Source organism: Salmo trutta, chromosome 5 (genome assembly GCF_901001165.1).
Source record: "Salmo trutta chromosome 5, fSalTru1.1, whole genome shotgun sequence".
NCBI lineage: Eukaryota > Metazoa > Chordata > Actinopteri > Salmoniformes > Salmonidae > Salmo > Salmo trutta.
Genome location: NC_042961.1, coordinates 14,740,405 through 14,766,424, shown reverse-complemented (window position 1 = coordinate 14,766,424; position 26,020 = coordinate 14,740,405). Strand labels below are relative to the sequence as shown.

The window sequence follows — 26,020 nt, the reverse complement described above, 5'->3', positions numbered from 1 at the left end:
AAAGGAGACCATCTGTAACCAGGTGCATCAAATTGTAGTCAATTCATACTGAAACATTCAAACACATCACAGAGTTGACGTTTTAGAGACTTCATAATTGGACATTCAAAAAGGTTTTCCTTTATTTTTTCCTGTCCGTGCCACACACGCTAAAGCGAGGTCAGGCTTTTACCTAAATCCACAAACCATCATAGTCAGATCTGCAACTATTGCATAAATACAAAGCAACATACAGGTGATGCTCAAAATGTGTATAACAAGATTGTAATACACCAAAATAAAAGTTACAGTATTCAACAGCAAGGAAACCCAACAAACTTCCTTCACTGCTAAAGCATGTTTTTACAACTTTGGTTTATGTGCAGTCTCTCACAAAGACCTTAAACTCAATTCAAGATGTTCACATATACATTAGAGAAAAATAAAACACAGGTACCATGGGTTAAACTTGACAGGGAGGAATAGCAAGACAGAGGAAAAATATGACAAGAAACTGGTGTGTTTCTGGTTTAATGTTGACATTGAATGTCTTACTCTCCTCCCAAACATCACCAACCATTCAAATGAGATACTGAATCACACGAGAACTGAAGTCAACTTTTACAGATGGTTGTTATTTTCCTCACCGCAAAATTGTTAGTGCAGCCTAAAAAAAATTATAATCTAGATTTAAATAAATGAAAGAAAAATACAGAGAATCAAAGCTCTCCTTAGCTCAAAAGCTCCCAAACAAATAAATATGTAAAATTAGTTTGGAGATGAAATTAAAAACAAGACATTTCATTTCAGCCAGTCGGAAAAAAAGGAAAACTAAACATCCATGTGTATGATCTGTCTCCTAAAACTTAGTGACTTTGAACTGCCATTTCAAAGCTTAATAAATTACCTTTATTCAAGCAGTTATATTCATATAGAAATGTATCTTTCAATAAATGTGCAGTGCTTAGTATTAAGAATTAAGTTCATATTACACAATCGAGCCAGTTCTCCGTTGGGTCCCATGACTCAAAGATATGTTGGCTTAGTCACTGCCCATCAAAAAAAACAAGCCAACTCTATTTCAACTGGAAAAACAACAGTAATTTTGCAAGTGTGCTTCGTCAGTGCCCATAATGAACAGAAAGATGTTTGAATCGATGCTGGTATATTTCCTTATACTTCTTTTTTTAAACAACCACATGCATTTTTACACTTTTGGATAAAGATTTTACATTAGAAAATCAATAAAGATAAATAGCATTAGTATACTATAATCCTTTATTTCCCATCATCCCCAGGTCTTTTTGCAGCAGTGGACCATTTCTTCTGTCAGTCTCTAAGATATTTGTATGTGCATGTCCTCTGCCAGGGTGTGGTGAGGCTCAGGATTCCCTCCCCTTTCAGTTTGTCCGTGTCAGGAAAGGAGGAAAAAAAAAAAAAAACGAGGTAGGACCCCTGCCCCTGGGGACCCCCGCCTACACCCGTTTCGTCACTCATCCTCCTCCTCCTCCTCTTCCTCGCCGTCGGAGAGCGAGGCGCAGGGGCGGATCTGTCGGTAGCCGTCCAGCCACTTCTCCACCATCTGTGTGACCAGGGGGTGGTTCCGCCTGCGGGAGCTCTTCTGCATGGCCACCAGCACTCCGCCCTCCGTCACGCAGCAGTCCAACCACTCCCTCAGCAGCTTCTCCTGCTGCTCTTCATTACCCATCTGACACGGACACACACACACACACACCATCTACCATGAGACTATATCTCTTTAGTTACCTTTACAGGATGCTCTCATACTGAAAAAATTACATTTCACAATCCAGCCACTTCACATACATTTTACACTATAGTCACTAAGCGGAGGGTATAATAGAACTACGTAATCAACATGAATAGTAGAATCAGACTAAATCCTTAAAGCAGCCAGTCAGGGGGTCCATATATATATATATTCATGATACCACAGCGGGAACTCCCTCCTACCTCCTGTGCTGAGAGGAAGTGGATGTGAAGCAATTTTCTCTCGCTGTCCACCAGCGGTAGGAAGGTGACGGTGACGTCGTCGTCTGTGTTGAGGTTGGCGCCTGCGCCCCGATTGTCGAAGCCATCATTCTCCATGGCCACCAGTGCAGAGAAGTGGCCACGCGTGTAGCCCAGCGCGATGGGACTCTTCCAACAGAAACTCTGCTCCCACAACAGGGGCAAGTACACACCTGGAGAGAGAAAGGGAGAGATGAATGAGGAAGGGAGGTCATCAAAAAGAGTCAGAAAGGGAGAAAACAAACCAAAAAATGACCAGACCTAAAAGAAAAGGAACACGTATTGCTCAACAGTTTCCCAAACAGAATGGACACTTTTTCCCTTCGATTATTCAGTCAGCCTCCTAACCCACCAGACAGCCTGTGCAAGTAAACGCAACAAACCACAAACCACTGTTCAAGCGTCTAGAACAGTTGCTATCCCTCTCTGTGCAACAGTCTGTTTTTATTGGAGCTTTTGTGTTTTTAAACAGCTTTCTCCTTCCCACCCTCCATGGACGCCCATCAGCCGCTCCTTAACAAACAGTAGCCTATATCATTCCTCTATTAGCATGACATTACCACAGGCAGACAATCGTTAGAGAGCTTTCATTATGGCTGCAGCCGCTGCACGGGCTCTGCAGGATAACTCAAGCCAGACTGTTTTTACTAGGGTACACAGACGTGGACCCCGCCCTCAGCCCTTATTGGGCACCTGTTTTACACTTCCGCTCCTTCTCCTGACGGCTAACATATGTTGAGAGATATTCTAAAAGTATGTACAGTGTGATCCATTCTTCTGCACCACTGCATAGTTAGGAAGTGGGGTTGGGGTAGGATTATTTTGGCAGAATTGTTTGACTTGTTTTAGAGAGTCACATGAATGCTGTATCAGCATTGGAACAATCATGTTGAACAATTGTAACTCCCTCCTCCCCTTACTAATCAACATGGAATGAATATATTACGGAAAACATGCACGAGACTGACGGTTTCTAATCAAGTGTCAACTCCCTAAAATGTTGCAGAAAATTAAGGCTAGTTGGGAACAGATTTTATGTCCCAATAAGATGTTATCGGGTTTATGAACTGATATAGCAAATGATTAACGCATCAATTCGGTCTTCTCAATTTAAAACTTATAATAATACAAATATAATATAACATTCTCACAACACAAAAAGTATGCTCAATGTATGGGGCATTGGACAGTCAGCCCCGTGAAGACTGCAATGAAGAAACAATGGGAAATATGATTACTATTTATTTTTAGGGGAATCTTGATAGAAATGTAACAAAGAGAGACCCTCATAAGATATCACAGTAAAATTGAAGGATGAATTAGAAAAAGAAATAGTAATATACTGGGAAAGATGGGATAGTGGGGTCCACACAAAACAAGACATAATACACAGAACATTAATAGACAACAGCAGCACTACATACATTTGCTTGCTTCCATTCAGCCACAAGAGCATTAGTGAGGTCGGGAACTGATGTTGGGCAATTAGGCCTGGCTCGCAGTCGGCGTTCCAATTCATCCCGATGGAGTTGAGGTCAGGGCTTTGTGCAGGCCAGTTAAGTTCTTCCACCGATCGACAAACCATTTCTGTATGGATCTCGCTTTGTGCAAGGGGGCATTTTTATGCTGAAACAGGAAAGGGCCTTCCCCAAACTGTTGCCACAAAGTTGGAAGCACAGAATTGTCTAGAATGTCATTGTATGCTGTAGCGTTAACATTTCCCTTCACTGGAACTAAAGGGCCTAGCCCGAACCATTAGTAAACAGGCCCGGACCATTATTTTTCCACCAAACTTTACTGTTGGCACTATGCTTGGGGCAAGTAGCGTTCTCCTGGCATCCGCCAAACCCAGATTCGTCCGTTGAACTGCCAGATGGTGAAGTGTGATTCATCACTCCAGAGAATGCATTTCCACCGCTCCAAAGTCTAATGGCGGTGAGCTTTACACCACTCCAGCCGACGCTTGGCATTGCACATAGTGATTTTAGGCTTATGTGTGGCTGCTCGGCCATAGAAACCCATTTCATGAAGCTCCCGACAAACAGTTCTTGCATGGCTGTGTGCTCGATTTTACACATCTGTCAGCAAGGGGTGTGGCTGAAATAGCCGAGTCAACTAATTTGAAGAAGTGTCCACCTATTGACGTTGCTTCCAGAGGTTGTTTGGAACTTGGTAGTGAGTGTTGCAACCGAGGACAGATGATTGTCACGCGCTTCAGCAATCGGCGGTCCTGTTCTGTGAGCTTGTGTGCCCTGCTTCCCGGCTGAGCCATTGTTGTTCCTAGATGTTTCCACTTCACAATAACAGCACTTACAGTTGACAGGGCAGCTCTAGCATGGCAGAAATTTGACGAAACAATGTTTGTCTATGGAGATTACATGGCTGTGTGCTCGATTTTATACACCTGTCAGCAAGTGGTGTGGCTGGAATAGCTAAATCCACAAATTTAAAGGTGTGTCCACATACTTTTGTGTACAGACACAAAAATATAAATGCAACATGTAAAAGTGTTGGTTCCATGTTTCATGATCCCAGAAATGTTTATTTCTTAAAAATATGGTGCACACATTTGTTTACATCCTTGTTAGTGAGCATTTCTCCTTTCCCAAGATAATCCAGCCACTTGACAAGTATGGAATATCAAGAAGCTGATTAAACAGCATGAACATTACGCAGATGCACCTTGTACTGGGGACAATAAAAGGCCACTAAAATGTCCAGTTGTCACACAACAAAATGCCACAGATGTCTCAAGTTGAGGGGGCATGCAATTGGCATACTATCTTAAAAAAATTTTTTTTAAAGATTTAACTAGGTAAGTCAGACTGTAGGAATGTCCAGCAGAGCTGTTGCCAGAGAGTTGAGTGTTTATTTCTCTACCATAAGCCACCTCCAATGTTGTTTTAGAGAATTAGCCAGTACGTCCAACAGGCCTCACAACCGCAGACCACGTGTAACCACTCCAGCCCAAGACCTCCACATCCGGCTTATTCACCTATGGGATCTTCTGAGACCAGCCACCTGGACAGCTGATGAAACTGAGGAGTATTTATGTCTGTAATAAAGCCCTTTTGTGGGGAAAAATTCATTCTGATTGGCTGGGCCTGGCTCCCCAGCCTATGCCCTCGAAGGCCAGCCAATCAGAATGAGTTTTTCCCCACAAAAGGGCTCAGCTCCAAAGCTGAAGACATTTTTTGGTACCCTTCCTCAGATCTGTGCCTCAACACAATCCTGTCTCAGAGTTCAACAGACAATTCCGTCGACATCATGGCTTGGTTTTTGCTCTGACATGCACTGTCAACTGTGGGACCTTATATAGACAGGCATGTGCCTTTCCAAATCATGTTCAATCAATTGAATCTACCACAGGTGGACTCCAATTAAGTTGTAGAAACATCTCAAGGATGATCAATGGAAACAAGATGATATTTATTTTTAATACATTTGCAAAAATGTCAAAAAACCTGTTTTCTCTTTGTCATTACTGGGTAGTGTGTGCAGATTGCTGAGACATTGTATTTATTTAATACATTTTAGAATAAGGCTAAATACTTCCGAAGGTATTGTGTGTATGTGTGAGATATATAGATATATAAAAAAGGATAAAAAAAATTTGGACAAATAATGTTATTCGATAGTCCCCCCCCAAAAAAAGATCTAGTCCCTCCATCTGTGACACACTGCTGTGATAAATCAAAAACACTTCTGAATCTGGAAAATTCACTATTGATTGTATACTGGCCTTTGAGAAAAATCCGCAAACCTAGTCGAAAAATAGCATCATCCTTGTGCCACGATTCATGTGCTGGGCCTAATTCACATTAAAAGGGCTTTGTCTGACTTAGCAGATATTATCCAAACCGTCAATCTAATTGGACAAGGAGAGATACATCTACAACACTATTTTTAGAGATTTTTTGCTTGTCAGGATTTAAAGCTTAATACATCAAAGGTATTAAAAAAAACATTTTTAAAATCCTCCCAATTTAAGACTAACTGAGCCCAAAGAAAACAGACATCGCCTTACCTTGAAAACGGGTGTACCCAAGTGTTTCACCACGGAAACTTTTGTAATACTTCACTCCATAGACGATGATTGGTCTACGAAGAATGTGTGCAAGAACAAAAATATGAGTCTGCTCCAGGCTGGCTCCAGGCTGCAGAGAGAAACAACACAAAAGGAGAGGCATGTTAAACTACCTTTGTGGAGTATAGCTGCAAAATATACTATTAGGATTTGAGCTATTACTTGTTATTTGGTATTACGCTAGCCTGATTGTATGTACGACCAGCAATATCGTAAACCAGATTATTATTATTATTATACACCGAGTACACCAAACATTAAGAACATCTTCCTAATATTGAGTTGTGCAAATACACAATCCATGCATCAATTGACTTTAACCTGTCTCCTCCCCTTCCTCTACACTGATTGAAGTGGATTTAATAAGTGCCATCAATAAGGGATCATCTGGATTCACCTGGTCAGTTATGCCTCAATACTGTAAACACCATGTGATTCAAGTATTAAAAGAAAACCTTAGGCAAATGCCTCTGTTGGTTCTTTGTCTTAAATGAAATATAGGAATCTTTAATGTTGCACAACAGTGGATGCTCTCATACACTTTAGGGGCTTTCCTATATGCTTCACTCATTCTTTCCTATATGGTCAGAGCAGTATGGCATTGCATAATTCATGGACCGTAATTTCTTAATATTTTGCATTTTACAGTACACTGCTGATCCCAACTCAAGTCCTGCCACCTAAAAGGCTTAAAGCTTTATGTCTGTATGCATAAGGAAATCTGTCTCAGCCTCCAGTATTTATGCTGCAGTAGTTTATGTGTCGGGGGGCTAGGGTCAGTCTGTTATATCTAGAGTATTTCTCCTGTCTTATCCGGTGTCCTGTGTGAATTTAAGTATGCTCTCTCTCTCTTTCGGAGGACCTGAGCCCTAGGACCATGCCTCAGGACTACCTGGCCTGATGACTCCTTGCTGTCCCCAGTCCACCTGGCCATGCTGCTGCTCCAGTTTCAACTGTTCTGCCTGCGGCTATGGAATCCTGACCTGTTCACCAGACGTGCTACCTGTCCCAGACCTGCTGTTTTCAACTCTCTAGAGACAGCAGGAGCGGTAGAGATACTCTGAATGATCGGCTATGAAAAGCCAACTGACATTTACTCCTGAGGTGCTGACCTGTTGCACCCTCGACATCCTATGAACATCTTGGCCATGTTCTGTTATAATCTCCACCTGGTACAGCCAGAAGAGGACTGGCCACTCCTCATAGCCTGGTTCCTCTCTAGGTTTCTTCCTAGGTTCTGGCCTTTCTAGGGAGTTTTTCCTAGCCACCGTGCTTCTACACCTGCATTGCTTGCTGTTTGGGGTTTTAGGCTGGGTTTCTGTACAGCACTTTGAGACATCAGCTGATGTAAGAAGGGCTATATAAATAAATTTGATACGAAACGAGTGTGTGTATGTAATATATATATATATATATATATATATATATATATATATATATATATATATATATATATATATATATACACATACATATATATATATATATATATATATATATATATATATATATATATACACATACATATATATATATATATATATATATATATATATATATATATATATATATATATATATATATATATATATATACACACATATATATATATATATATATACACACACACACACACACACACCTGGCTGGCCAGTGAGAGAATGAAAGCCCAGTCTTCCTGCCACTGTTCCTCTCTGAGTGAGAAGTGCAAGCCGAAGCTCTGGGAGTACCACGACTCCCACTCCTTCCAACGTGTGTAGAACCTGCAGACAGAACACATGTCAGTGGCCCTATACCAACTCCCTGTGGTAAAAGGTCAAGTGCGTGTTACCTTTTGCAATGAGAAGGGTCTCTTTTTTTCTAAATTATATGATTATTTATGTAAATCACATAGCCTTCTCATCCTTTCCCCATCCCCATCCAGCTACACGCCCCAGACCCAGTTCTCACCAGTGGGAGCAGTCGTGCAGGCTGTCGTGAAGGGTCTTGCGGAGGACAGAGTCCTTGTCATAGATGCCCCAAGTGGCCTGCAGTACTGAGTCTAACAGGCAGTCCCCGGCCGTGCGGTTCCACAGGGCATACAGCCTGCTGTCCAACCGCGTGCCTAGCTCTATAGACCAGTTGATGATGGGAGACTCCTCCTCCAGCTCTGAGAGAGAGAGAGACAGAGAGAAAGCGAGCAATGGGGTCATTTTCAAAATGAACCACTATTTGGTTTTACATGCAAACTTTTGTTCCAGCCCAGCACTAACATCCCTGTTCAATGAATCAAGTCAATGAGCATTTGGATTGGGGACCACTAGTGTAAAGTATAGGGAAGTACAGTGATGGCAAGGAGGACACCATTGGGATGCTGGACTTGCACTATGTATGAAGACAAGGTGCGGATAGAGGGGCCACCTTGATGCTACCGACATGACAGGTGGTGGCACTAGAAAGGTTAGTGCTCTCTGCAATCCATAACCCTTAACTAACCCTAACCATTTTACATATCAACTTCAAATGGGGTAGGGTCCCAGACAGCAAGGACCACACTGGAAAGGAACACAGAATTATGATATTTCACAGGAAAGGAACCCGGAATTATGATATTTCAAGGAGGGGATCAAGCGTAAGGATAAGTGATACACCTGCCTTCACAGCTTCATCATAGCAGAGACAGAGACAGGAGAGTATAGAGATGACTTTAGTCACCTTGTTTTCCCATACACTGGCGTGTTACCCTTGGGGTGCTGCAAACTCTGGGGAGCTTAACAGGTCACAGACACCCTAGAGAGAGTGAGCAATCAGTGTGGAACCCATTGATGATGTGCGTGTCCCTGGAGGAAGTAGTCATTCAGTAAGGGATCAGGGAAATCCTAAAACTCAATTAGCCTGATTAGCACAGACGCAAGCACACACAATAAGGGCAGGCCAACAGACAGGAAGGCAGGCCGGGAAGGCACACTGTTGGCAGGCAGGGAACAGACCTGTAATACAACACTATACATCAGCCTTCTCGTTTAGTAGAGGGGATAGGAAGCTATACAGATGCCCTCCACTGTCGACTATGACAAGGGTCTCACACACACGATTCAGTAAAAGCGGCATTATAAGTTACTGAAATGTACAGGAAGTCAGTCAATATTTCACCTTTCTGTACATCTCGGTCCAGCACTTCGTCGAACAGTTTCTCCTGAACTGTTGGGGGCAAGTCCTCAATATCTGTATAGAAAAACAGACAGTGGTATTCAATGGGTTTGAGAAATAAACAACACAAGGGAGACATGATACAGTTCTAAAAACTTCACAAAAAAGGGGAAGTTAGAGAGCAAGTATTTATTTGACAATAGTGAAATGAAGTTTGGGGCTTGGAGAAGAACGCACATCTGTCTTGACCTCTTGATCTGCACAAGCCTTTAAAAATCAAGCCAGGCTGAAGTGATCTGGGTTTAATTCCCTGGAGGTTTGCAGGAGTCAAAGCTGCACTGTAACAAAACTGACAGCAGTGCAAGCTACAGACACCAAATTTGACTGTTTTCTACCCAATGTCAAAACATGTTTTGTTGTGTGTGTGTCCTTTTCTTTCCACACTAGAGCTACTTTGTGTGCTTGGAGAACTTCGCAACAGTAGTGGCTATTCTTCAGCTCAACAAATGAATGCATTGACGTTGTGCAAAAGAACAGCGAGGCTTCTATAGCAGCCGGAAGCCAATGCACGCTCCCCCAAATACTCTGCATAACCAGACATCACTGCTTACCAGCCCTGTGGCTCTAACTTTCAACCACAATGTAGGATCATTCTCAAGGAGGAATTCAACCAAAATAGTTGTAGACTCAACCTTGCTTACCCTAGCAAAAACGTGATACATATGAAAATACAAATTTTGCTATGCAGGGCTCCAGACTAACTTTTTCCCCTGGTGGCACTGGTTAAGTTGGTGGCACCGGCCTATGATTTGGTTTCACCAAAATGTTACAATTTGCAATCATTTTAGAAAGTCATTCACAGTGCTACTGAGAAGAAATAGAGGTTACATTTTCTCATGTCCAAATGGGAGAGCATAATTCAATTTGATGTGCAACCTAAACTAGCAATTTTCATTAATTTGGGGTTTAAATTTATGCCATTGCAACATTTTACCCTCAATATAGTGCTCCAGAATTTGATTTATTTTGTTCAATAGAGACTCATTTGCATACTAATATCACTTCCATCAAAGGAAGTGGAAACAACTCACTAAGCTAAATATAATAGACTGCTAGTTAGAAATGTAATTGATTTCTCTAACATTCCAGCATACTACCCAATGAAGTCTATAGACCTCAAACTGTCCACACATGCTTTGTGCGCTCTGTATCTCAAAGCAGTACAAGTTACTTTGGTTGCCAAAATGCTCAATATTGAGAGTTGAGAAATAAATGTAAAACCTACAGAAAGTTGAGACCATCATCTCTTCAACTGTCACAACAGTTGCTTTTAAAACTATGCAATTGTGGGGGGAAAAAAAAAACATTTTTCTCTCTTCAGCCCAGTGCTTCCCAAACCTTTTCACTCATGCCCCCCTTTTCTTATGTGGGAACATAGTGAGACAGATTGACTCCAGTAGAGAAACAGGCTTGAGCCTACTGCCTGAAATTCAGAGAAATATTAGGCCCTTATTAGGACCTCCAATTCTGTAGCCTACTACAAACCAGACATGGTAAGGTTTCTAATACTGCCACAGTTGTCTTTCAACTCTTAACATTGAGCACAATATAACCATTGGTAATTATCGCAATATGCGCTTATCGTCACACTTTGGAAAAAACACTTTTCTTTATAATTCTTATTCGTGCTTATGAATTGACCATTTAATTTGTTCCAAGTTAGCTCACAGATGTGAGGGTTTGTTTATTGGGCGAGAGAAGGGGGAAGAGATCAGGCGGAGCAGCATGCTGCGAGAGTCCACCAAAAATAATGTTATGCTTTTAATCAAAAAAATACGATCACAAGATTTAAGTGTGAGTAGAAATCCATCTTATTTTAATCTAGTAGTATAATTAAGCTGTGTTTGTTCCTCTTACCCTACCTCTAGGGGGGTGGGCGCCCCACAGTTCGGGAAACACTGCTTCAGCCTAAGCTGGTACCACGGAAAGCATTTCACTCAGAGTAGTTGGAAACAACCATACCATTATGCAATTCCCGACCACTAACAAAACATGCATTCTACCATCATAGAAGACAAGAAGCTTTACAGTAGAAGAGCAGCAAAACAGTTACTACCACATAACTATACACAGTAACGATGCTAAATAAAACTACTGCAGGTAGTTACTACCACATAACTATACACAGTAACGATGCTAAATAAAACTACTGCAGGTAGTTACTACCACATAACTATACACAGTAACGATGCTAAATAAAACTACTGCAGGTAGTTACTACCACATAACTATACACAGTAACGATGCTAAATAAAACTACTGCAGGTAGTTACTACCACATAACTATACACAGTAACGATGCTAAATAAAACTACTGCAGGTAGTTACTACCACATAACTATACACAGTAACGAGGCTAAATAAAACTACTGCAGGTAGTTACTACCACATAACTATACACAGTAACGATGCTAAATAAAACTACTGCAGGTAGTGTATAATAGGTCAGAGGGAGGCTGACCTGCTGGCAGGGTGAAGGTGACCAGGTCAGTGAGGAAGTAGCAGGTGAAGTCTCCCTTGCGCTGGTGCAGGGAGGCAGCCACCTCACGACGGATCTGCTCCGTCAGCTCAGGGCACACCATGGCTGGGATACACTTAGCTGCCTGCTGGGACACCTAGACACAGAGAACATGACACAGGAATGATACAACGGTCTCCTACTGCAAATACAACCTAGGGAGCATGAAACCAAGATTTGATTTTTTCACCTTTATTTATTTAACCAGGTAGGCCAGTTGAGAACAAGTTCTCATTTACAACTGCGACCTGGCCAAGATAAAGCAAAGCAGTGCGACAAAATCAACACAGAGTTACACAAACAAACGTACAGTCAATAACACAATAGAAAAATGTACAGTGTGTGCAAATGTAGAAGAGTAGGGAGGTAGGCAATAAATAGGCCATAGAGGCAAAAATAATTACAATTTAGCATTAATAGTGGAGAGATAGATGTGAAGATGACGACATGAAAGTAGAGATACTGGGGTGCAAAAGAGCAACATAATAATATGGGGATGAGGTGTGCTATTTACAGATTGACTGTGTACAGGTACAGTGATCGGCATTGACTTATAGATGACCTGGAGCCAGTGGGTTTGGCGACGAATATGTAGTGAGGGCCAGCCAACTAGAGCATACAGGTCAGTGGTGGGTAGTATATGGGGCTTTGGTGATAAAACGAATCGCACTGTGATAGACTTCATCCAATTTGCTGAGTAGAGTGTTGGGGGATATTTTGTAAATTACATCGGTAGGATAGTGAGTTTTACGAGGGTATGTTTGGCAGCATGAGTGAAGGAGGTTTTGTTGAGAAATAGGAAGCCAATTCTAGATTTAATTTTTGATTGGAGATGCTTAATGTGAGTCTGGAAGAAGAGTTTACAGTCTAGCCAGACACCCAAGTATTTGTAGTTGTCCACATATTTTTGGTCAGAACCGTCCAGAGTAATGATGCTAGTCGGGCGGGAGGGTGCCGGCAGCAATCGGTTGAAGAGCATGCACTTAGTTTTACTAGCGTTTAAAAGCAGTTGGAGGCAATGGAAGGAGTGTTGTATGGCATTGAAGATCGTTTGGAGGTTAGTTAACACAGTGTCCAAAGAAGGGCCAGATGTATACAGAATGGTGTCGTCTATGTAGAGGTGGATCAGGGAATCACCTGCAGAAAGAGCGACATCATTGATATATACAGAGAAAAGAGTCAGCCCGAGAATTGAACCCTGTTGCACCCCCATAGAGACTGCCAGAGATGTGGGCAACAGGCCCTCCGGTTTGACACACTGAACTCTGAGAAGTAGTTGGTGAACCAGGCGAGGCAGTCATTTGAGAAGCCAAGGCTATTGAGTCTGCCGGTAAGAATGCGGTGATTGACAGAGTCGAAAGCCTTGGCCAGGTCGATGAAGACGGCTGCATGGTACTGTCTTTTATCGATGGCGGTTATGATATCGTTTAGGACCTTGAGCGTGGCTGAGGTGCATCCATGACCAGCTCGGAAACTAGATTGCATAGTGGAGAAGGTACGGTGGGATTCGAAATGGTCGGTGATCTGTTTGTTAACTTGGCTTTCAAAGATTTTAGAAAGGCAAGGCAGATTGGATATAGGTCTATAACAGTTTGGGTCTAAGGTGTCTCCACCTTTAAAGAGGGGGATTACCGCGGCAGCTTTCCAATCTTTGGGGATCTCAGACGATACGAAAGAGAGGTTGAATAGGCTAGTAATAGGGGTTACAACAATTTCGGCGGATACTTTTAGAAAAGAGAGGGTCCAGATTGTCTAGACCAGCTGATTTGTAGGGATCCAGATTTTGCGGTTCTTTCAGAACATCAGCTGTCTGGTTTTGGGTGAAGGAGAAGCGGGGAGGGGGTTGGACAAGTTGCTGCAGGGGGCACGGAGATGTTGGCCGGGATAGGAGTAGCCAGGTGGAAAGCATGGCCAGCTGTAGAAAAATAATCGATTATAGTAGATTTATCGGTGGTGACAGTGTTTCCTAGCCTCAGTGCAGGGGGCAGCTGGGAGGAGGTGCTCTTATTCTCCATGGACTTTACAGTGTCCCAAAACCTTTTGGAATTAGTGCTACAGGAAGCAAATTTCTGTTTGAAAAAGCTAGCCTTAGCTTTCCTAACTGACTGAGTATATTGGTTCCTGACTTCCCTGAAAAGTTGCATATCGCGGGGGCTATTCGATGCTAATGCAGAACGCCACAGGAACACAGATGAAACGTTCAGAGCGTTGCAGAGAGGAACGTAATGAGTAGAACAGACTCAATTGCCTGATTTGAATCCCTGTTCAACACAATCCATTTCTATCTGAACGTTCTGAAACAGTGCACCCTTCTGAGCAGGCCCCAGGTAGACCCTGCCCCTTCCCCCTTAGGGGACATATTCCTGCCGGTCCTTCCAAGGCTCACCCCCTTACTAACCCTGGGATAAGAGAGTCTACCGTCAATACAACACATCCCACCCACTATGTCCTCAGAGCGCATCTATGGTATCATCAAAACATTGATGAATATAAACTAACAACCTGGAGATGGAGTGATTACATATATTTAAATCGAGCCGAACTGGTACATTAGAAAAAGACAACAGTCCTTGACCAGTACCATTATGATAATACATTTGCAGAGCCTGTGTATTGTCCTGACCTCAGTGAGGAGCACGGCCAGCATGTCCTGCCTCTGGAAGCGGATGGCCAGGTGGACCAGGGTGAAGCCATCGTCGAAGGCCGATGACCGGTTTAGGAGACGCACCTCGTCGGACGTCAGCTGCCTGGCGATGTCCCCCCCTGATGACTTATAGGCCTCTACTGCAGCCAGGTCCCCCTCTACCACACCTGCGGAAAGAGGTGTGTGTGTGGGGGGGGGAAAATCAGTGAGCAAGTAAACAGACATGTTAGGTTACATAGTATACACACAAACTCTAAAATGCTGTTTAAATTAAAGAGTCATTCATGCAGTTTGTTGGTCAAGGTGGAAATTCTTATTTAGTTTACCATACAAATAATTTGTAGGTTATTCCTTGCCAAAACACATTTTGTTACATCCGTATTCTAAAATTCATTAAAAATCTACACAAAATACCCCATAATCACAAAGCGAAAACAGGTTTGGCTATTTTTGCAAATGTATAAAAAAAATCTAAACAGAAATACCTTATTTACATAAGTATTCAGACCCTTTGCTATGAGACTCGAAATTGTGCTCAGGTCCATCCTGTTTCCATTGATCATCCTTGAGATGTTTCTACAACTTGGAGTCCACCTGTAGTAAATTCAATTGATTGGACATGATTTGGAAAGGGTACTCAGAACTTTCTGCAGCATTAAAAAAGGTCCAAGAACACAGTGGCCTCCATCATTCTTAAAATGGAAGAAGTTTGGAGCCACCAAGACGTTCCTAAAGCTGGCCACCCTGCCAAACTGAGCCATCGGGTGAGAGACGGTCACTGACAGAGCTCCAGAGTTCCTCTGTGGAGATGGCAGAATATTCCAGAAGGACAACCATCTCTGCAGCCCTCCACCAAACAGGCCTTTATAGTAGAGCTACCAGACTGAAGCCACTCCTCAGTAAAAGGCACATGTGAGCCCGCTTGGAATTTGCCAAAAGGCACCTAAAGGACTCTGACTATGAGAAACAAGATTCTCTGATCTGATGAAACTAAGATTGGCAATCAGGCCAAAGAGTTCAACTGTCACGTCTGGAAGAAACCTGGCACCATCCCTAAGGTGAAGATGGTGGTGGCAACATCATGCTGTGGGGATGTTTTTCAGCAGCAGGGACTGGGAGACTAGTCAGGATCGAGGGAAAGATGAAGGAGCAAAGTACAGAGATCCTTAATGAAAACCTGCTCCAGAGCACTCAGGACCTCAGACTGGGGTGAAGGTTCACCTTCCAACAGGACAACGACCCTAAGCACACAGCCAAGAAAACACAGGAGTGGCTTCGGGACGAGTCTCTGAATGTCCTTGATCGGCCCAGCCAAAACCCAGACTTGAACATTTCTGGAGAAACCTGAAAATAGCTGTGCAGCGACACTCCCCATCCAACCTGACAGAGCTTGAGGATCTACAGAGAATTTTTTATTATTATTTTTTTTAAATGGGAGAAACTCTCCAAATACAGGTGTGCCAAGCTTGTAGCTAGCTATTAAAGGGTCTGAATACTTATGTAAATGTCATATTTCAGTTAATACATTTGCAAACATTTCTAAAAACCTGTTTTTGCTTTGTCATTATGGGATATTGTGTGTAGAGTAATGAAGAAAAAAACAATTTAATCCATTTTTAGAATAAGGCTGTAACGTAACAAAATGTTTATACTTTCTGAATGCACTGTAGTTTTACTACCACTACAGTACTGAAACAAAACAACCACTTGAAATGTAAAAATAAATACATTTAGAAGAAGAAAAAAAAAATAACACTATAATGAGTTGGGGAAGATCAAAGTAGAGAACATTTCCAGTTCTACTACCAGCCTCCCATCATTTCTGTTCTGATTTCTGGAATACCCATTTAGCAGTCTCTGGCACATTACACAACATCACACCCTGGCTAACCATTGTTCTACACTCAAAAAAGGGCCACACAATGCTTTGCAGCATAATCAGGGTGTATGTGTGTGCGAGCGATCGTGCGTGCATGAGTTTTTCAACTGCAGTAAAAAGTAGAAATATTGAGAAAGGAACAAAGAGGAAAAAGTGAGTAGGAAGAGAGGGAGTGGGAGGACAAACTGTGCCGATTGGAGCTTGTCAGAAAGGAAGAGGGAGAGATAGACAGGATCACAACCACTTCTCACAGTAGTCCATTAGTTTGGGTGTGCCTGCCTGCATAGTCAAGAGTAGCACTCACACACATACACAAAACATCAAAGGAAATGGATACAAAAGAATTGCTCTATACTAGGAAGGGTGGAGAACATTGACAATTATTGAAGATAGAAAATGAATGAACGCGCTGATTTTAAACACAGAACATGGGGGAAAGGGCCTATTTAATTCATTTACATCAATAATGTTGTAAATTAGTAGAAGCGATCAAGTTAGACCCAGGTGCAGATCAGTAGGCCTCCACTACACAGAGAAAACTCCTACAGTATTTTCATGACCATCACATTAAAAGGGGAAATCAGCAGATGCTACATCCCTTTTTGGACTTTGATATATTCTTCAAGAATTTATGGGAACATAACTTATAAATGTCTCATGAGCTTAGTTCAACGGTTGTACCCCATCAGAACCCAAAATATAAGCGTGTTTTACTCCAAATGTTCGCTACAGTTAGGTATCACGCTATTATTTTTGTAGGATATCGATATCGGACTAAAAGTAAATAGATTCATATTTTTACTGTAGTAGCTATTGCTAGTCGGCTCTACCTACGTCAAAACACTGGTATTTTCCATCCTATAGCCTGTTTCCCATATTCTTTATTTAAAATAGGTGAGACAACATGTTTTCAGGACTTTTCTTTCTTGAAACAGGGATCCCTTAGCTTTTTACCGAAACCGGGGCGAGTCGAATTGCTTTGTTATGGTTTCTACTGCTGATTGCCGTTTTAAAACAAAACAAAAAAATCTTCACCTGTACAAATCCACTTTTCTAACTCATGAAGATAGTTCACCCAGACCGTTTAAACAAAAACAGTAAAAGTTTTGATCACGCTCCACTGCTTTGATTGGTGCAGATAGAAATCACCAGGGTCTTTCCTAGATGGAAAAGGCATCCGTGAAAGAAGATTCCACAAGATTCTTATGCAGTTGTTAGATCAAGTATTGGTGTTTTGTTTCGTTTCGTGTTAGATGCGCTCAGGGTGCTGTAACATATCATTTGCGGCATGCATCATGAGTAAAGTCATTGTAGCCTTCCCCTAGCTGTGAGAACCATGCTATTCATATTTCCAGATTTTCAGCTTATTCTTTCTATTTCTATGGCGGATTCGCAGCCGCAATTTATGGAAGATGCCAAAACGTTGGAGATAAAGTCAAAAGATACTTGTTTCCCCTATCCATCTGTGGCAAAGTTGTCCCTACATGCTTATGACAAATCCAGGTCCAGCCATAGCCTAGCTGGCTAATCCTTTGAATAAGGTGTAGCAACAACAGATTTGCTAGATAAGGTTAGCATTGCTAGCTAGCTACACTGACAGCCATCAGTGCCCTACTTGTTATTTCTCCAGTCCACATGGACATCACCCACAACGTTCCCACCCTCAATTCGTGAATATGTATTAGCAGCCTGAGTCATTCTTGGTGGAATATTTAAGGACAGTTTCTGCTATAGGACAGGAATCACGTTGAAATGGGGGCGGCATTGCCCTCTGGTAGGGCCTTTTTAACGTGTTATATATGCAAGTAATGTTTACAATTTCAACTGTCGCATAGCATATAGGCTTAGCACTTTGTTTTCTCCAGTCCTCTCCTCATTTTCTCTCCTATGTGTGCATATCTCCATTTCACAGAGCCAGGAGACACTTATGAGGAAACCAATTTTGATTGAATTTGCGTAAATAGTAAAGTCAGTGTGATTGATCCCAGGGCAGCAGAAAGCCAGGGCCCTCAATGGCCTGTCAAGGAAGAAGTGCGGACAGAGACCCAGATGAACAGTAAGCATCAGCAACAGGCCTGTAGTGTTACTGTAGCTCCCAATTGTTGACAGATTTCCAACTGGCAGTGTCGGCACTGCATCACAGGTTGTCTGCCACAACAGTAGCTTGTGACAACCAGTGACACATAACAGGCTAGCACTTCAGAATAGAGGTGGCCACACGCCAGCTACAGCACACGTTGCCTGTTTACGACTTCTTTCCACAGTAGCTTCATGGCTAAATTTCTGATAGTATGCATGATGTAGCCTAGGGTAGGTAGAGTCCGATGCAGGACTAGCAGTACGCAACCTAAGAAAAGAGATTTGATCTACAGCTGATTGCATACAGTAACTATGGCACAACTGGACCGAGATGTAGGTCATTAGGAAAGCTAATATCTGCAGGGTTTCAGAAGATGTAAGGAGAAGTCTCCAAGTGCATCTTCACCTGCTTAGTGTTTACTTGGAATAGGCCAATCAAAGTAAGATGTCAACATAGAAAAGGCCTTTCATATGGCCTAGATAGATTCTCTTCCAAACAGGTTATGCGTTGATACTTTTTGACACCTTGAGCACGTGCAAGTCTTCACATAATGTAATGTTTTGAAAAGGTTGGGATTATCCAAAAGTCTTCCCGTGAAAACGATTCCTGTTCAGCCATATAATAATCTCCAATTATATCACATTTCCGGTTGTGTTGCAGCCAAGTCATGTAGCCTAGTTTGTGTGCTAGCTAAGCCCAGGGGTATTCAACTCCAGTACTTGAGGGCTGAAGTGTCTCGATGGGTTTTTTCTTCTTTGTTCAATTGATCTACCCACTCACACACTCAAACAAGACTACTATTGTAGCCTCTGTGCATTCACTCCTTTTATCGATTCATTTAGGTGTCAAACAGACGCCCATCCATATGTAAAACGGGACACACACACACAGGTTGTCAGGGAAACCCTCCTGAAGCATAAGGACCACTTGCAGCCAGCATGGTTTGTTCAGGCAAAAATATTAAAAACTCAGCTAATAAACCTGATGTGGCTTAAGCCAGTGGGCCGTAAAGCAGACAAGCATTCCCTCAGTCAAGCAGACTGCCCTTAATACAAATGGGCATCTTGTCTTTGTGAGCACATGTCCTAGCTTCGGGAGAGTACAGGCAACATGACTACAACTGCTCCTGCATATGCAATTTTTATAGAGGGTACTTCCCACAATGCATTGTTAATGCCACCATGTTACAGATTTAGCTTTGTTTTATATAAACATTCAAAGGCCTAGCCTGCCTAATTATATGACAGATTTTACTGAGGAAAGTGCCACTTGCAGTTTCCAATAAGGATCACTGTGAAAGATACTACCTGGAAACTAATGTAGGCTCATTTGTGATTCATTACATCCAGCTTGTTTAAACAACTAAACATGAATACAAATAACATGTAACGTTACACCAGTAGAGCGGACGTAACAGGGCTCCGGCTGCGAACCGAAAGCTGAAGGTCATCTTCGATGTGAACGCCTGTTTATTTTTGACTTGTGCACCAGTCAGATATTTTAAGTGCAGGGCCTGCGGGCTACTAGGCTGTCTAGAGCCGCTGTGGCCACTGTTTACCAGCCCCTGGGACTGAAGGGCAGGGTGTGTGTGTCTGTTGACAGTGAGGGTTCCCCTGCAGTACACACAGGACATGCTTAGCTTCCCCTTCACAGTAATAAGTTGGGTACCCTTAGACACTGGGGAGAATACTTTGCTATGGGGAGTAATTTGTATCAGCGGACAAACTGACTGGGAGGGGCAACTCCACTATAAAACAGTAGGGAGGAAGCTAGCTATCCCATGGAATCATGTCTGAAATGTAGTCCAGACAGCAGCAGTGGAATCCACTCAGTCACCATTATGAGGCTTTCCTTCATTAACTTCAAGGGGCAGTGTGGCTGTCTGGACTAGCCCTTGATTCAAAGCTTCAAGGGACACTCTGAAAGGGAGAGCCGAGTATCCTCGTCACTCACAGACTACCTAGACTGTGCCTGACAAAGGCTGGGGGATAGATATAGTGGTCTCGCACATGCTGTTCAGTCTAGCAAACAGGAATATCTGTCAGGGGGGAGGATGGGAAGTGAACCTTTAGCCTCTGGCCGAGTGCTTACCTGACTACACTGCATTAACCAATGGTTGTGTGCCATGTCAGATTGTAGTCAGGAACCAGATTCCTATATCATATTATGCAGTTAGCTGATATGGTAAATACCTATCCAGGCGTTGCAAGATCTGGTATGCGTTTGCACTGTAGTCAGACAGGAATTCAACCTCTAGCTCCAGTCAACACAGCACAGCAGCTCCCAACTGTTCATCCATCCATCCACCCACTCAACTTGCACAGGCTGCTGCCTCTCCTCTCACTGCGTGAGCAGTGAAGCAGTTACATCGTTGCATAAAATGCACAATATAACACTTACTGCTTTTCAAGACTTGCAGCCTTAATTGTTGCTCAGTGGCAACAGAGATAATATTTTTCTCCCACCCAAGATAGAGAACTCCCATTTAAACAACAGAAGTACCTAAATACAGGGGAGGTATTTCAACAATAATGAGCATCTCATTCGCCACAGCTGGGAATACAGAGAAATAAACAGGGTTGGAGAGAACCTTGATTTCTTTGCATCCCCTCACACACACACCGACTCACCTGCACAGGCATTGAGAAACAACCAGTCAGTTCTCCTCATCCTGTTCTTTATCTGTTTGAGCCTTTTAAAATCCACCTGCTGCTCCTCTATGCTCCCCACTCCAGCTCCCGAAGCCAGTTCGATCCTCTGAAAGTCCATTTTAACCTCCGCCTCCCGCTCGGAGGTGGGTGGGGACCTCCTCTGGCCGCCACTGCACCCCAATACTCCACCACCACCCCCTCCCACACTCACACCCCCCCTCCTGTTGTCCCTGTCCTGCTCATTGAGTATGGAGGGTGGTAGGCTCTCTGGCTTAGAGGCCAGTTCGATAGGTTCTGTCAGGCTATTGGGCCTAGGGTGGTCACACACTACACATTTGCACGCATTGGGCCAGTTTGCATAAGTGCAGGCGGCGCAGGTCCAGTGCTGGGCGCGGGTGTTGAGGCGGTTGCGGTCGTTATACTCCTCGCAGGGGTCAGTAGGGGTGGAGGGGGGTGCGGGCCGGCATCCTGAGCCTGAGGTCTGGGGTGACTCGGTGGGGCTGCGTGGCTGCTGTGCCAGTCCATGGTGGTGCTGCTCCTGCTGATGTCGCTGGCACAGACACTGGGTGCAGCGGATGGCACGGGGCCAATTTAGGTAGGTGCAAATGTGGCATGACCACTTGCTGGAGGGGGTCTCGGGGGCGTCTGCAATGCGGACACGGGGACGGGCGCTAGAGTCCGGGCAGATTAGGAGGCTAGAGCCTCCCTTGGGCGGGCTGTTACTCAGGCTTGGGGGTTCCCACTGGCGGCTGGTGTCCAGGCCAGGGCTGCTCCGGAAGGGCTCCTCAGTGATGATGGCGCCCCCGCTGGGCCTCTGGGCGCGGCACATGGTGCACTTGATGGCCGAGGGCCAGTTCTCAAACGTGCAGTACTCACAGGCCCACTTGGTACCCAGCTCGGTCATTGTCGCTCCACCGCTGGGAGAGGCTGCCGCTGGGAGGGGCTCAGCACCACAGCTCCACTCAAGGAGATCACACAGGCAAGCAGGATGCTAGGGCAACAGAAACACAGGAAGTGTTGAGGAGGAGCCATAGTGGTCTTTGATGATCACAGACAGACTGCACTGTCATCATGCAGAGACACACAGAATTAAGATCACAGATAAAACGAACACATTTAGACTTTAATTGATGTCATGTTTTAAAGGAAATGTTTTCATGAGTAAAAACATGAACATCATTAGTTAGTCTAGCTAAGCCTAGTCTATTATTACAGATAACCTATTACATAAAGTAACAGACCTGATATTAGAGATCTCAAAACTTTTAATGACACAAAAACAAAGAAAGCTACATTAACACTTGTTTTTCACAACTTCTGGATCATTGTTGAACACTGTCAAACAGGATGAGCAGGACATGATAAACAGCCTTGGCATTTATATCAATCCTGCTCAAACAGCTACAAGGATGTGTGCTCTTGACCTGGTACTAATTCTCAGTGAGGTTAATCAAAACCTGAGGCTCAGTGCAGCTGAACTCACAGAGCAAGGTGCCAAGAGCAGCAGGCCGCAACACAATCTTGACTTGCCTCCATGACTTAAAACGGACACCTAAACATATCCAGTGATACAGAGCAAACGTGCCAGACAACAGTGCTGTGTTACCTGGCAGATGAAACCGAACACCAGGCAACACTAAAACTTGTACCAATAATGACCCTTAATGCAGTTGAGAAGTTTCCCCCCCAAAGCTCGGACCTAGGCCCGTAAGGTTTTTATTTGTTTAAACTAAAAAGGTTTTAAATAGGGGCAAGATCGGTTGTTCCTAGATCAGCGCAAAACAGTCTACTCTGCACTCTCTCAGTGAAGTATTAAAAATGTTTTAAATATTCCTCGACATAAACCAACACCATGCAAAGTGCATATAGAGGAATGTTTGCAATTACTCAAGCAATTTAGACATATGTTAGCTATTATCATCATCACAACAGAATACTACTCCCTGACTTGTTGCAGCACACATTAAGAGGCTGCAGATCTAGGTTTAGAACTCCATTTTAAAGTTGAAACCACCAGTCTTATAGCCTGGATTGGTACCCGATTGGTTTCAAACAACTCAGTGCATTGAGTCTACTTAGCCATTTAAACTGATCAATGTAACAAGACAACTAGATAACGGTATCTAGTTTTGCTACCGCATATTGCGTTGGGCGTGCCTACGTCAATGTGCCATACTAGCAACGTTCCTAGTTAGTGTCACTAGAAGGGAGAGTGTGGTCAATACGATATCGGTCACCTAGCTAGTTATCTAACTAGCAAGCTGCCATGGCATCTGTTACAACTAGCTAGATAGCTAACGTAGTTAACTGAAGTAGCGGTGGAAAGCTAGTTAACTACTGTACCTAGCAAGTTAGTTAACTAACCAGTAGTACAGTTGCCACTTACTTTCGATGTAACGGACTAAGACACCCATGAGTAGAGCAGACTGCTCTATAAGTGTCAATATGCTCTGCAAAATTCAACACATTCGTGAAAGACAAGATTCCTCAACACACAATGTTGTGCCCGTTAGCTTCGCTAGAGGCTACTGTATTTGTCAAATTCTAGTTAGCGAACAGTAGCCAACTAACATGTTAACGTTGGTAAATATGAAAATAATCTAGTTAACGTTACCTATTCAATTTATGATGAATTGCTACAGGTAATGTTATTGTTTACAGCTTCGTTTCTAAACAATATCTCATACAAAAGTGGTGACAAAACTGTGACATGCTAACTGCATAACATTTTGAACATGGGCGTCTGTTTACCTTTTCCTGTGTTGACACTCCTCTTCCAAGCACAACCAAACCGTTCTCTAGCTTGTCCCCAGTTCTATCCACTCGAGCCTTCCCAAAGAAACCCAGTCCGTAAGTCCCGAAGTCAAGCTTTTATTTGGTCAGTAGCCGCATATTTACGTTTCCGTGCTCCGTTTGTGCGGGGCTTCGAGACCTATGCAATTGCACAATAACAACCCCCCCGGCCCTCCCCCCGTCCCTTTGCCGTCTCTCCGGGGCTTTAAATCATTTTAATCCCCATTTCCAACAACCGTTCTGTTGGTATTTAATGGCGGCGTCGGGGAAGCTGGAAAATACACACACACAAAAACACTCCAGAGAGAAGCAGGAGAATTTACCACCTGGATCCAACAGCCAATCTGATTGGATAGTTTTTCTGTTTTTCTCCTGTTGGCCTATGAGATACAACGTCTTTCGTTGACAATAGTTAAAATGCTTGATCACAGCGGTCTCCAATGTCAAAATATGCAACTGTCATTCATTTTCACCGTTTTAGCTTAAATTATGAACAACGGACTATTACATTACACTTCATTCCCGGAGCCACCATGGCGTTTGTTTCATGTCTGTATCTCAGCTGTATACCTTTAAGGGACATTAGGATGATGTCATCTTTTTGAAAAAAATATACTGCAGCAGTCTGCAGTAAAGGACAGCTTGTGGTTGTGGTTATTGAAAAAGTAATCGATGGAAGTTCTAGAGCACTATCAAAATACTATTTTAGCAACGGCAGAATGTGACCCTGGTTTAAACCTATTTGAAACATTAGCATATGCAGAACAATAAATACATTTGTCAAATTTTGCATCGATCATGCGAGTTAATTTACATGAACGTCCCACCCACTTCCCAATTACGTCACAGAAGAAGACTCCTCTGTGCTTGTTCACGGGCGACGGCCAAATGTTTACATTTACATTTACATTTTAGTCATTTAGCAGACGCTCTTATCCAGAGCGACTTACAGTAGTGAATGCATACATTTCATACATTCTTTTATTTTTTTTTCCTGTGCTGGCCCACCGTGGGAATCGAACCCACAACCCTGGCGTTGCAAACACCATGCTCTACCAACTGAGCTACAGGGAACGTACTGTACATACAGTACAGTACGTTCTATTCTAGCTCTATTAAAGATGCATATAGGCCCCCAGGTTTCTAAATCATTTAAAGTAAGTGTGATAAGGCATGGTAACATTATTCTCTATAAGTGCTGTAAATAGATTCATAAATACTTCTATCATGTTACAGTGAAATGTGTCGTTCCCCATTATCCTTTCTTTACAGTAGGGCACTCAGTTCCAGTCCTTGACTCTGATTGGTTTCCTGGTCTCTTAATTGTCATCTGATATACTCTATGGGAGCTAGCTAAAGTCATACTGCATCTAAAGTCAATCTGGCAACATTACAATGATGACACAAGCATGTCCTACTAATTATTTGCCTCCTTTTGAAATGTCATCGTGTTTCCAAGCCACAGTAATGCACTTCATCACCAGCACCTATTGAGACTGCATTGAGTACAATGCTCAGCTGGGCATCAGTCCTAAAACGAACATTGAAAACATTATCATGATAAAACGTGCAAACCATGAACAACGTGCGTTATAGGGAAATAATGCATGCTCTAGAATGCCTTTCAAGCCAATCAGAAATGAGTATTCAACAATGCCATGGTATAATGTGCAATAGACAACACTTCAAATAAAGTGTTAGTGTTTAAGTGTCATTCTATAATTATGATACAGTGTTCCTTCATTGTGTCCTCGTGACAACTTATAAGGACTACCATGGCATTGTTGAATATTTGTTCCGGATTGGCTTGAAGGGGCTCTCTAGAGCACGGTACAATTCAATGGCTATCATTCATTCTTACATGTTCTATGTTTGAGTTGCTTTGAAAGAAAAAGTCTAATTGAAAACATTATTGAATGTGGTTTTCATAATGGCAAGCTAGGACTGATGGTTTGATTAGCTAAACTAGCAAGTCTGTTTGTTGTTGTTCTCTGCCACTATGCAGATTAGATAGGAAATTCTCTTGAACAACTTGAAATTACTTTAAAAATAGTTTTATAGCAATACATACAATATGGATCAAATATATTTGCTGTTATGAATTCCTTAAAAAATACATGCAATCTAATATTATATCAAATGTTCTACTGCTTGAGCTGCTTATAGAAT

General features: G+C 42.8%; 1 protein-coding gene across 1 annotated transcript; it reads right to left on the bottom strand.

Moving 5' to 3' along the window:
* Positions 1-94: 94 nt before the first annotated feature.
* Positions 95-24,407, bottom strand: LOC115193714 (ubiquitin thioesterase Zranb1). The gene is made up of 10 exons (XM_029752648.1): positions 23,810-24,407; positions 21,038-22,049; positions 14,428-14,615; positions 11,748-11,901; positions 9,230-9,301; positions 8,048-8,246; positions 7,740-7,860; positions 6,038-6,167; positions 1,954-2,183; positions 95-1,687 (listed from the first exon to the last, which is right to left on the bottom strand). Exons 2-10 carry the CDS (start codon positions 21,960-21,962, stop codon positions 1,469-1,471), a joined length of 2,238 nt encoding a protein of 745 aa, XP_029608508.1. The 5' UTR covers positions 21,963-22,049; positions 23,810-24,407; the 3' UTR covers positions 95-1,468.
* Positions 24,408-26,020: the final 1,613 nt, after the last annotated feature.

Bases quoted from the DNA above. Each gene is read 5' to 3' on its own strand.
- LOC115193714 (XM_029752648.1), bottom strand. From the start codon at position 21,962: ATGACCGAGCTGGGTACCAAGTGGGCCTGTGAGTACTGCACGTTTGAG. The intron at 14,616-21,037 runs GTGAGTCGGTGT...CTCTTTCCGCAG, and splicing joins GTTTCTCAATGCCTGTGCAG to GTGTGGTAGAGGGGGACCTG. The intron at 8,247-9,229 runs GTGAAATATTGA...TCTCTCTCTCAG, and splicing joins GGACCGAGATGTACAGAAAG to AGCTGGAGGAGGAGTCTCCC.